The following is a 13,802-nucleotide window of genomic DNA, read 5'->3' as shown; positions in this document are numbered from 1 at the left end:
TAGTACCTTGATTATTTCCCTGTGTTGACTCTGAGATGCTGACCCCAAGCTGGCCGCCGTAAGAATTGATGCCCATCATGCCACTGTGAGCTGGAGAGCTGGAGAGAGCTGGGATCTGGCTGGGATTCCTGGGGACACTGTACAGGGCTTCAGCGATGTCGGCAGCGCGCTTCAAAATGATGTCCTACAAAGTGGCAGGTTGAGGTGAGTGTTTTTATCGAGCAATGAGAGTTAAACTCAAGAGAGTGCAAAATGCGAGCACCTAACCTGGTTATTGTGTGGTGTCCCATAGAGCGCCTCCACCAGATCTGCAGCTCTTTTCAACAGCATTTCCTAGAAAAAGAAAAGAAAGGGTGGAATATATGCAAAGGTAAAACCCAAAATGGCCAACACAAATGAAAATTACGTATAAAAATCGGAAGTCCAGGCATCCCCCTAAAGTGTAAGTAACTAGTCAAGAGGTCCTATATTTGGTTTGACAGGTAGACTATAGTCACACATATGAATCCCCCTATAAATGCGTATCTATGTGAAATACTTCTCGATAAAAGGGCTCCATAAATAGCTTGGCTACCAAAACAAAACACAACCAAATTAAAGGTAGAGTTGGCTAAAATTAATAACATCATGGGAGTTCCATTAAAAACTACTTACAGACCATTCCATTAAAAAAATCCGTTATTCTAATTAACCAAATAGTCTCAAAATGATTGATTGACCTGAGTTTAGCTGCTTGCCAAGGAGTTGTCCAGAGTACTGAAATTATCTTGGCAATGCCTTCTGCAAAATTTTACTCTAATAAAGATGAATTCTTTCAGTAATATTTCCCCCTGTTCACTTTAACCAGAAAGAATTAGTAATCAGTAATCCCTTTCCTCTCATTTTGTCTTTTCCACCTTCTGTTTTTAACAGCCTTTTAAATTGCTATTAACCTACTTTCCAGATATCATCTAATTTAATGGTGGGGCTGGGGATTTTTCCAAGAGGAAAATAAAGGTGCGATGCAGAAGCAACTGCAGTACTTGAATTTCACTCACACTACAGAAAAGAGAACATGGCATTTTATAATGTATGTGCTTAAAATGTAAATAAAAATGTTAAAATTTCATAATTTCTCATTAATTAATACCTAATAAATTGATGTATTTTTAAATAAAGAAAGCTAAAATAATGGGCCAGATTCACTATATAATTTTTGTGAGCAAGTTCATTTGAAAGGGATACATTTCATAGAAATTATATACGGATGTGTTTTTCACTTCCTTAAATATCTGTGTACATACTAGGCCTTCAGTGAATACTTGATTGTGGATTAGTATGTCCCTGTAATTACGGGTAAACAAAATTACGTTTAAATACAAAGGAATGGGAACTTATACTTTTAAGCAATTATACAATTATTTATTTTCATAAAGTTGGCAATGTTTTATAAGCTGAATAATTGTAGGGTGTTTGTTTTATAGGCCCAAATTTTCAGATTTCATATTTCCTCAGAGATTGATCATAACATATTTCACAGTTAGTAGATATTTTATGCGCATCTTGTATCTCCAGCTTAGCCAAATTTCAATGCCTAATTTAATTGTAAAGAGACTTAAGTCGCTAGATTTATCTAAGTTTGCTGAAATTCTCCAAGAAGGTTTTCACATGTCATTTTCCAAAGCATTTTACCTTAGCTAATCTCTCAGGATCTCCAGGATGCCTTGGGATGACTTTCTGTAGTCTCTGAAAGCCATAGTCTATGGTGGGTTCATTTAATGCTGAAAAACAAAAGTCTTCTTTTTGAGTATATAAACTGGCCATAAAGCAAAGCTTCTAATTAAGTCTGCCATGGGTAATAGAAAGGTCTCCAAATTTCAGGATTATTATAATTATTTTATCATTTCTGCCTTAAGTACACACACTTACCATTCTCTGCTCACTCTCAAATAAGCAGAAACATTACACAATCAACCATATCCCATCCCAGTTTCTTACGCAGACGATAAAGTACCTTTACATGCTTTTCCCTTCTTCCCTCTTTGCCTTCTTCCCCAATATACCTTCATCATCTAGTAATTCTTCTCCTAAACATCACTTTTTCTTAATTATGCTCTTAAATATTTACGTTCATACATACATAAATCTTCTGTGAGTTTATTCTCATGAAACCCTCTTCTTATGCATAATACACTTTCAGAATTTTCAATTATGTTTTGTTACACATACGTTCACTTCATGTCAGTCTCCACCAGATACTGCCAAGTTCCATAGGAGCAGAATTCACACCTATTTTGTCTTGCCACTGTGTTCTCACTGTTGGAGACAGAGCCTGGCACATAATAGGCACTTAGTGTCAGCAATTGTAAAATGAATGAGGGAGGGAATGAATGAATGAATGAATGAAGGACCTATTTTGGCATTTCTACTGTGCTAAAGAGTTTTGGGGGTTGATTCCTTTATCCTTTGTCCTTCTTTCCTCTCCTCCTTTACTTTTGAAAAATGTGTTGCTTATATTTTATGGTTTTAAAATTAATACACGATCAAAGTAAAGAAAAAAGATATAAAGGATAAAATAATAATCACCTGCACTCCCATTAGGCAGCAGTAAACACAGGAGGGTGTATTTCCTTTTTAATCTTATCTTTTGCATATATGTTTTATGAATATTTGTTTCTTTTATTTGAACTCTCAAAGCAACACCTTTTATTTAAAGAAATTATTAAAATTTTTAAATATAGAAGCAAAAATAAAATCATCCATAATCTCACCATTTTAGAGATGATCTGGGTTAACATTTTTGCTTATATCCTCCAAGATTTAAACACACACACATACTTAAAATTATTCAGAGCATACTATTCATACCATTACATAACCTACTTTTTATCCACTTAACAATATATCAAATTTTTCCCCAGGTTATTAAATATTCTTTTATAACATTATTTAAAATTCCTGCATATTTTTCCATGACATGGTCTATAATTTATTTAAATGGCTTCCTAATGTTTGGCATTTAACGTGGTCCTAATTTCTCACTATTATGAAAATCAGAGCAAAAATTATCCTTTGTGCATAACTTTTAATTATTTCAATTGGAAAATTCTAAGAATTAGAATTACTGGAGCAAAAATTATGATTTATATTTAAGGCCTTTCACACATACTGTCAAACCACTCCTCAGAAGAACATATAAATTTATACTCCCTCCAGCAAGGCATGTGGTCATTTTAACTTACATTTCTTTATTCATCAGCGAGGTTGACGTCTTTTTCTTATACTTGCTGATCATTTTAATTTTTTCTTTTATGAACTGCTTATAATACTTTCTGCACTCTTTTCTATTGAGACTTAGGCTTTTTTTTTTACTTGTAAAAACACTTTACATATTAATACTTTTAACACTCTGTCACCACGTTACAACATTATGTCCAAATTTGTCCTTAGGTATTACAGGTAGAAAGACCATCCCAACTCCAAGATCTGGCAAGTACACATTCACACACACACACACACACACACACACGGGGTGGGGGCGTGTGGCATATACATACATATACATATACGAATTCTTTATGTCCACCAGTAAAATGTGTACTGTTCATCGTACAGGTAATAAGTTTTTTGGTTTTCATTTTTTGCTATGCATGTCACTTTCTGTTGATTTTATTGTGAATATGATTACTCCCTCATCACATTTTCTAAGAGTTTTACTAGCGCCTAGAAACACTTTGGTTTTTATGTGTCTGCACAGACAATGTGTGTGAGGGTAGTGTGTGATAGTACATGCTATAGTCATTAAGAGAATCAGCTTTAGAGTCAAGTAGATCTTGGGTTTAAATTCCAGCTCCGCCGTTAACTTCTGTGAGCTTCTGTTTAAAATCCATCTCATGGGTTTGCTGTCAAAATTAAATGAAACAATGTATAGCATGCCCCCAGCACAGTTCTTTGCAGGTAAAAGATCTTAACCAATAGCAGTTGTCTCTTATTTTGTAACCAAACCCTTGACAGATGTACTTATTTTTTCTGTTCATTCTTAGGCTTGTACATTCAGAGCATCTATATGTGATGATCATTTTGTCTGCTTTTGATAAGTATATTAATTCCGTTTAGTTCTCTGAATCCTATTCTTGTATTGGCTAAAACTTCCCAAAAAGTGTCTGAAAAGAGGATGATAGTGGATATTCTTGCTTTTTTTCCTTTAAAGTGGGAATGACACTAACACTTCAGCACCAAATGTGATGTTGGCTATTTGAGATAGATATTAGTTATCGTGCTTTGATAAGGGCTTTTATCAGGACTTCTTAGAATTTTAGGAAATTATAGTCATATGAATTTTCTCCCTGGACCAATTTAAATTGTATTTTAGAGTAGATTTCTCAATATTTCACAATTAAACCTTGACTCATGGATGTGGTGTATCATTTGCTTAGTATATTTCTGAATACAATTTGTTAATGTTTTCTTATGATTGCTGGTGGGAGGACGAAATCAATTACATTACTGAGACTAGTGCCTGGCACATTTTGAGCCCTCAACAAGCGTCTGTTACTATTATTGTTGCTGGGGATCTGTGTGCCCATGTTAATAACTGGGACAGTGTGCATGGTGTTGTCGGCTTCTGAATTTTTATTTTATACCAGCTTTGAAAAAATAAATTGAGAAGTTTTCTATATTTTATCCTACGTACTATAAAACTTATATTGCATGGATATTATCTCTTGACTCAAAGTTTGAAAGAACCCCAGTGAAACTGCTCTTGTCAAAGTCACCAATAACATCTTAGCCAAACCAAGAGGAAAATTTCCATTCTTATCTTAAACTCAAGTTAGCATTTGACACTGGAAAAACTCTCCTGCTGGAAATACTTCCACTCACTGGCTTTCTTGAACGCACGCTACCCTGTTTCACCCCTGCCGCTCCCCTCGGGCAACCTCAACCTACTTTGAGGACTGCTCTTCCTCTGTCCATCTGATGCTTCTTGTTGCCAGGGCGGTCTTCTGCTTGCCTATACGTTCTTCCTCAACAGCCTCCTCAGTGCCCCCAGGATTCCCATGTCAGGCTACATGCTATCACAAAGCTTTATTTCCAGCTCAGATAGCTTGCCCAAGATTCAGCCTTATTTATCCAAGTATTGGCTGGAAAGGTCCACCTGGATGGCCCATAGGCTCCTCCCATTCAAGGTACCCCGACCTCATGCTACTCACACTGAATAGCCGTGAGCCATCAAGAAATCATGCATTTCATTAAGATTTTAAATGTTTCAGCATAGGGTCTAATATAGTATTTGTTTAAAATTTCTAACCTCCTGTTTATGACTCTCCACACAGTCCCTCACCCCGCACCAACTTTGTTACAACATTCTGAATAGTTCTGTTTCTAATTTCGTCTTCCTTTAGTTCCAAAGAGAATATCCTAAAATTTCTAGGTGATTGACTATTAAACTCTTAATTATTTATTCTAATTAATTGCACTGGATTCAAAAAGGTGGCCTGCAGAATATCTGCCTTTTGAAATTTATTAAGTTTTTTGTGAATTCATATTAGTCTTGTCTGTGTTCCACGGGAAATGCTTTCAATGTATTATTTTTTTTTTTTTTAATTTATTTATTTTTGGCTGCATTGGGTCTTTGTTGCTGTGCGCGGGCTTTCTCTAGTTGCGGTGAGCGGGGGCTACTCTTCGTTGCAGTGCGTGGGCTTTTCATTGCGGTGGCTTCTCTTGTTGCAGAGCACCGGCTCTAGGCGCCCGGGTTCAGGAGTTGTGGTGCGTGGGCTCTAGAGCGCAGGCTCAGTAGTTGTGGCGCATGGGCTTAGTTGCTCCGCGGCATGTGGGATCTTCCTGGACCAGGGCTCGAACCCATGTCCCCTGCATTGGCAGGCAGATTCTTAACCACTGGGCCACCAGGGAAGCCCTTTCAATGTATTATTTAATCTATCTTTTTGATCATGTTATTTAACATCTTTTATACATAATTGCTACTATAAATTTATCCTTCCACATGTTCCTTGTATGTCTAATAGGTTTTTAATGTATATGTTTTTCTCTAGTGATTAGGAAGATGCGCATCCTATTTTAATTTAAAATAGTCCCTCTGGCTTTCTATAAAAGTATTTTATTTTTCCTAATTGTTTGAGTTATGGAGCCCCTCCACATATAAAAAAAACTGTTGCTCACCCTTCATTTCCCCACCTCATTCTCTGTACTTCTACATTTTTGGTGATGGTTCATCCTCTTCAGCTAATATTCCTATTATTAGATTTTCTATGATCTGTCCCTTTAAGACATTAATTTTCATGTTTATGTTAAGCTCTGTCATCGTATTAACAATAATTCAGATACTATATGTTTAACCGCTTTTTCTGCTGACCAGTGGTCCTGGGGTACCATCACTTTTCCATTCTTGCATTCCTCACTGATTCAGTTCTCCAGCAGTCAGGTTACCTCAGTAGGAATAAGAACTGATTTCTGTCGGGGCCCTTGAAATAAGAGAATGTCTTTCTGTTTTCCTCACATATTAATGACAACTTCTCTGGACATGGAATTGTTGAGTGTACTCTTTCCATTCAAGATCTAGTTTCTGCTGTGTCGCTTGTTCTCACTCTGGGGGAGGGATCTGGGAGGTTTTGTCAGGGTTTCCACCATTATTTCCTGGCCCGGCTCTTCTTTTCCCACGAGCGGAATGTCACACATCCTCCAACACAACCCCTTCTGCACACATCAGCACAATGGCACAAAATTTCTGGCATATTGATGAGACCAGCCTAGCTTCACGCACAAATACCAGATTTCCCTTATTTTTATGTTTTCTTGAAAATATTCTCCAGTATATCCTGGGGATGGGGGCCGATTAAACACTTGTACTCAGATTACCATCTTACCCAGAAACACATGTAAGAATAGCTGTGTGTATAATTGGAATCATTCCGTAAACTGTTTTTTTTTTCTCCACTTAGCACTATAATGTCAGCAATTTCTGAAGACTTTTTCTTTAATAGTAGGATTTTTAGTGGCTATAATACTCAATAATGAAAATTGTTACGATCTCTGTTAGAATGAAGGTTTTACTATGTTACAGGCATTATGCTAACGCCTTTTACATATATTAGCTCATTCAATCCTCATTACAACCCTAAGACATGGATTTTATCCCCATTTTAAATGAAGCTCCAGGCAGTAAAGGTGGGATCTGTACCCTGGACTCTATAATTTCAAGGCCTGTGCTACCTTCACCTTTTCTGCTGTAGAACCAGAGATGTCATTCCAAGCCCCCGCTAGATATGCCAGCAGCCCCCGGGCCAAAGGCTACCCCTCTGTCCTTCGCTACTGGACTGGAGTTGGCCAAGGGCAGAGTGTTGAAAGTGGCCATGCTACCCTCTGCTTCCACTCACCCACTCCCTGCACCCCCTTCCACCCCTCCCCAGGCTCCCTCTGCAGCTTCTAGCAAAGGGCAGATCAGAGAGTGCAGCCCTGCCCAGAACACTGAGGGTGAGAGAAGCCCCATTTGGTATCCATCAGCAAACACAGACAGCGTCCCAGCGCCGCGGGGTGAGCAGACCTAGTGACAAAATGGTCTAAATCAATCATAGCCTCGTCTTTTTTCAGATATGCACCATTTCATTACCTAAGATGCTGATTTTCTTACATGGAGAAAACGGAAATTTTAAATACGGGTATACTCCCACTGTGCTGAGCCCAAAGTAAGGGGATATCCCATAAGGCAGAGAATCTAGCCACCCTCCCCAAGGTCCCCGCTGTCTCCATGACTGTCCTTGTCCCTTCTCTTCCATCTGCATGGGTAACAGGTTCTCGATCCCTCTCACTAGAGCTCTGGCGGTCCACCCTCAGCCGCCGCTAACCTCCTTACTCCCGGGCCCTTCCTGCTGCCCACAAAGGAGTCTGCTAAAGCTGCGCTCTGATCAGCACGCCTGATGCTTTCTCTCTCATAGACTTTATCACACGGTTGTACCCACTGTTGTCCCTGTGAGATGAAAACCCCCAGGACACAAGGGTGATGTCTGGTTCATCTTGTCTGCCCTCCCCTCCTCGCTCCCCGCCTAAGTCAGAAACAGCAGACTCTCCTGACCACACTGGGCTAGCAATTCACGTTTTAAACTGAATAAGCCAAACAGACATATACTCATCTATTTCTCATGTTGAGTGTTTTCTGGAAGCCCCTGCCGAACTTCACAGGCATAACCTGTGGATGGGTTCTGTGTGTATCCAAGATGAGAAAGACAGTGACACACACCGTCGTGTATATCCATATGGACAGGGAATAATCACACGGATGTGCTTGTGAACACACACACACACACACACACACACACACCATGCCACTTAAGTGCAACTGTGAAGTAAAAATCATGAAGTCCAAACCGTTTACTCAACACCAAACTGTAAGAGGAGAACTCAGTCAGTCCCTCAAGGGTTCAGCCTTCACAACATCAGGATTGCATTGGACAGCTTTTACTCTGGTTCCAAACTCACGTCGCATCAGACCAGTTGTTTGGCCTCCTATCGCTTCAGCCTCACCTTGAGTCCCAACTTCCCCCCTCCCCCCTCCCTGGGTGTTCTCTGACTTTTGAGGCCTGGTGTGAGCCAAGTAAACCTCAATTAGCTAATGAGGTGCCCGAGACCAGCACCAAGACTGTCTCTAAGGGCCAACCAGATCATTAACTGCCATCATCAGTGTGAATTTACAGCCTCTGCTACCACATGGAGTGCGGGGATGGTGTGAAGTCCTGCCAACTCCTTGGCTGACGGGGACATAAGAGAAATGCTGGCAAGGCACAAACACAGTAAATTAAAAATATGCTTCAATGTATAGGCTCTATTTATCTATGTCTTTCTTTAGTAACATAACATTAAGGTAAAAGGTCATATCCCCACTGAAATATAATTTATATTTACCTTTTATTAAATAATTATGGCATGGCATGAAGTTAAATATTACAGAAGCTAATCAAGGGGGAATTCAATAGAGAAAACTCAGACATGAGAATTTCGCCTTTGCTATACATAGAATGTCTTAATCCTCCACTGGGAGTCATTCGGGTTTGCTTAAGGAGTTTAATAATACACATTTCAACTGCCACAGAATCTAAATCCCATTTGGATCAGCCTTGGAAAAACTTTCATCAATACCTTGAGATTTCATAATATTTCTCCTGAGAGCTTGGATCTTACGTGTCATTTCTTATTTTGATTGCAGGGATAATATATGAGGTTACTTAACATATCTCGGACCCAACGACTAGATATAAACCATAAGTGATGTGTGAAGGGTTCCTTTTGTAAGTAAATAGTATTTTAAAATATCTACTGGGAACCACTCATTTAAAAAAAAGCTGGCTGTTGCTCAATATTAATTTTCCCAAAGGGTTGGTGAGATGGATAAATTCTATATGATTGTTTTTCCTTAAGTGGAGTCACAGAGAGAAGATCATGCTTCCCCCAGCTTATGCCTCTACTTCTGTTTCCCCGAAATAGAGGGGACGCTGGCTAACATGGAAAGGGCACTCCCGGTGAGAGTTCTGGTCAACCCTCAACAAAGACCGTGTTGACTTTGCAGGTAGGTGGTCATTTCTGCCACTGACCAACAGAAGTACTTATCACAAAGGTGGCAATATCAAGGGCCGATTGAGTTCCTTTACAGAAATTTGAGAGGAGACCAAGAAGATGATGGGGTGAGGTAGATCTGAGTGTTCTGTCAGGCTGCCACTCTGGGATGTTGGCCTGGGTTGCAGCTTTCCTCACTAGTAAGTCTTCAGTTGGAGCCTAGGACATTGCGGAGTCTATGGATGGCCATCGAGAGGCCGACAGAAGTCTAGAAAGTCTGAGCCTAGTTGTGTGTCTGCAGCTATGTGCGTTTATCTGCAGCAAAGGATCTTCACTTCTATCACAGAGACCACGCGCCACTAAGGGGTCCAGGCCACAGAACTAGAGGATCTCTCCAGTCCTAACTCTAAATTCCAACCTTCTCCAAGAATAAAGAAAGCAGTGGAAAAAGAATCCTGCTCAAGAAAACTAAAATCTATGTAATGCGACCGCCAGATCAGAAGATGGACTTTGATATGCAGGCAGAGGAGAAAACATGCATGAGGGACATCTCTCCACACAGCTCTGGTCAAAGACAGCTACTCTCTATTGACAGGATGGGAAGGGGTAAAACAGCCTGGTTTGCCTGGGGAGGAATTTGCATGCACACAGACTAGCTCCTGCCCTCATGCCACCTTTAGGATGTCTCCATTCTGCTCTTCCCTCAGTGTCTATGTCTTCACAGTGCTTTGATCTTAACGTATTGATTCCTGTGAGATCTGCCTTCTTTGTGCTATGATTTTGGTTCCTCTCTTTCTCTCCCAATCCTTCCAATTTTCTCATCTATTCATCTACCTTCTGACATACTCCTCAGGTGTCCAAGATTCAAGGCTACGTTCGATTGGCATTATAATGCTCCCAAGTTAAATAGTTTCATAGCATTTGATGGTGTGGTGGAGATAAAGCTGGCCTTTTCCTGGGATGCCTTAATTCCTAACCCTGACCAACCACACTACCTTCAAGGGCAGGTGGACTTTGGTTTATGTCTCTGCAAAAACAAAAGGTTGGGCTAAATGGCCTCTAAGACCCCTTGTAAGCTCTTGCATTATATGATGCTAAGACTATTACTTATTTGGTGCAGTGAAATTCTTCCTTGAGAAGTGGAGATGGGTGGAGTTGAGGCCATGGGCTGTTGAATTAAGTTGTCTTTAACCTTTGCTACACTGAAATCTCTCCCTACATCCATTTGTTTCAATGTAGCAAAGGTTCAGTGTCACCAATGTAAAAAAAAAAAAAGAACAAAGATAATATAGGAACACATTATTAAGAGGTGGTACCTGCCTTTGTGGATACAGGAATGAGAACACGAGGTGAGAAATAGCAATGCACAAGTGAAAGATTAGACGGAAGCCTTGGATATTTAATTTTAAATGAAATATTAATTTAATATTTAATTACGCTTTGGTTTCAAGAAAAACTGCAGCAGCAAGACAGATTGTTTGAAGAAGGGAGTAATATACATGGTTAAGGAGACAACTGTAAAAATTAAAGATAAATTTCAAGGGTAAATCTAAATGCCACCATGGAGCAGTTACGAATATGCTCTGCTCTCTGTAATGTGTATTTAGAATATTATAGCTGAGACCACCAGGCCATTAAGAGGCTGTGATATCTCTAGTGAAACAACAGCCCCCTATTCTGGTGTCTCCCCAACAGAGACATCATTCCTCAGACTCAGCCGAGTGATGGATCCAAATTTTACAGGCAGTGGGAGTTTTAACTTCAGTAAAACTACAGGCTACCAGGAGGGCTCTTCATGCAACCTGTTTCTAGTGCAAACTGGGAACAACTGGTACTTGGGCCCCTTTCTGATATCCGAATTGGGTATTTTTAACTACAAATCAGATTCATTTCTTAAATGAGATTTTTTTTTTTCAGGATAATGCTATAAGAAAAAAGAAGAAGAGATGTGAAGTGGGTGAGCTATTAACAGTTGCCATCCAGCGTGCACATCTGTGCAGTGCGGCTCAGTGGAAGCAGGGCCCCAGGCCCCGTGCCCAGCCTTGGGGAGGAGGCCGTGCAGGGTATGATGTGGGCGGCAGGGCTGTGGAAACATCTAGGCCTCCCATTCCTCCTCCCGGCTGCTGCCTGGTTTGGGCCGTTTTCTTGTTGATTAATGCTTTCGCCCAAATAATGAACAGGGAAATCAAATGCATGTGTTTGTGCTAAAGGACTTGAGGACACGGGGAGGGGGAAGGGGAAGCTGGGACGAAGTGAGAGAGTGGCATGGACATATATACTCTACCAAATGTAAAATAGATAGATAGTGGGAAGCAGCCGCATAGCACAGGGAGATCAGCTCGGTGCTTTGTGACCACCTAGAGGGGTGGGACAGGGAGGGTGGGAGGGAGGGAGACGCAAGAGGGAAGGGATATGGGGATATATGTATACGTATAGCTGATTGACCTTGTTATACAGCAGAAACTAACACACCGTTGTAAAGCAATTATACTCCAATAAAGATGTTAAAAAAAAAAAAAAGTAAAACATAAGAATTGCTCTGGGAAGGAGGTGAGTTGACGTGGATTCTTTAGCTTCTACTCGTGTCTCCATAGCCAGGGTGTTTTGTCAGCTTCTAAGTTCACTGCACACCTTGGGAAGCAGCTTCTGAGCCTGCACCTGGGCCAGCTGGGCCCTGTCGGCCTCTCCTTGGAAAACCTGTTTCCCCTTCAACCCACTTGCAAACAGCCCCCATGCTCTCGGGCTGCCTTGGCCTTCTCTGTCACCTAAAAACCCTGATTTCTAATCTCGACCCAGATATGAAAGGCGTGATATGGTGGGTCTTTCAAGAAGAAGCCACCTTTTACAGAAGAGAAGACATGCAAAAAAAAGTCCATCCTTGATCAAACAGCAGTGAGGAAGGAAGCTACGAAGACCTCATCCCAGGAACTCTGTACCCCACAGCCAAACACTTAGAATAGTAAATTGTGCTCATATTTGTATATTCCTATACAAAATACATTTGCATATCTACGTAATTTCATCCTCCCAGTAAGATAGGTATCTTCCTATTTTTTAGGTTAGAAAACTAAGGTGAAGAATAGTTAGGTGATTTGCTGGAAAGTTCAGACTCAAATTCAGGCCTCTAAACTCTGTGTCACTGACTGTCTTCCATTCCAGTGCTAAGTTTTCTCAAGTTTAATAACAAAGTGGAGTTCATACTTTTTTGCCTTCTGCAATTTCAGTTATTCATGAAGAGGATAATTTCTACGACTTCTAGGGAATTCAAAGCCCTTCATGGGCTCTAAGCCTACATATCACACTGAAATAGAAATATCCATTTAGCGATCTGGAACACCAGGGCACGGGTGAGGCATCCTCTGAGCCCCCTCCATGCTCACTGGCCAGGCCTGTCGCCCGTGCACTTCCTCAGAGTAACAGCCAGAGAGCCAAGGCCACTGGCATTTGCCAAGTAAAACTCCGGATGAAGCCAAATAATGGCCTTAGCGTAATTTCTTCGAAGAAGCTATTACGCTATTGGTAAGTAGCACAGGTCAATGGTTAAGAGCACAACTTTGGGGTAAGACTGCTAGGTTTGGACCTAGCTTGGTGACCTTAGGCAGCAGGATTCTCATCTATAAAGTTGAGATACGAATGGAACCATTAACATGGGAAAAGGTGGTGATTATATGAGCTCAAAAGACAGAACCTGGCCCTACGTGCTCAATAGACGACAGATGTGATCACTGAAGTACTAGCATCATTTTTTTTTTTTATAAGTTCTGTCCGAACTTAACCAGCAATCAAATGTGAAACCCAGACTCTGCAAAAGATCATAGGAAGATACTGAAAAGCTCTGCACATCTACCCCCATACCCTCAGTGACCTGCCATCCACTCATGCATCATGATTTTTCACTGGTTTCTGTGGATGGTACAGATTTTACAATTGTAGACGGTGGAAATTCTACCCACAAATGCCTTGTTCCGGACTTTCTCTCCCTGCATCCTCAAGACAGACAAGAAGTACACTGAACAACCAATAACCATGGTCCCATTGGGTGCCCCTACCAGGATTATATTTCTGCACTGCCAGTTTTTTGTAGAAAAGTCTGCAAGGGGTGTAGGGGATCTCTTCCCCGCTAAGCCTCGGCTGGTACCATCTCTGGGTCTCAGACCAGACAGAGGAAATGGGACCTTTGCTGATGAGCTAGATTCTGGTGTGGATCTCTTGACTCTGCAGCAGCAGGCTGCACTTTAGCAAATCGTGGTTGGAGGAAAATA

The 13,802-nt window shown here is 40.7% G+C and overlaps 1 protein-coding gene across 1 annotated transcript in view; it reads right to left on the bottom strand.

Annotated features, from left to right (window-relative positions):
* The window catches only part of EBF2 (EBF transcription factor 2), a 194,221-nt gene that overhangs the window by 17,155 nt on the left and 163,264 nt on the right, over positions 1 to 13,802 (bottom strand). Inside the window, exons 12-14 of the mRNA XM_059926240.1 lie at positions 1,672 to 1,760; positions 268 to 333; positions 7 to 184 (exon numbers count right to left, since the gene is read on the bottom strand). Of these exons, the coding sequence (XP_059782223.1) occupies positions 7 to 184; positions 268 to 333; positions 1,672 to 1,760 (333 nt within the window). The remainder of the gene's footprint in view (positions 1 to 6; positions 185 to 267; positions 334 to 1,671; positions 1,761 to 13,802) is intronic.

This window comes from Balaenoptera ricei, chromosome 6 (genome assembly GCF_028023285.1).
Source record: "Balaenoptera ricei isolate mBalRic1 chromosome 6, mBalRic1.hap2, whole genome shotgun sequence".
NCBI lineage: Eukaryota > Metazoa > Chordata > Mammalia > Artiodactyla > Balaenopteridae > Balaenoptera > Balaenoptera ricei.
The sequence above is the reverse complement of the archived record's forward strand: the minus strand, read 5'-3'. Positions and strand labels throughout refer to the sequence as shown.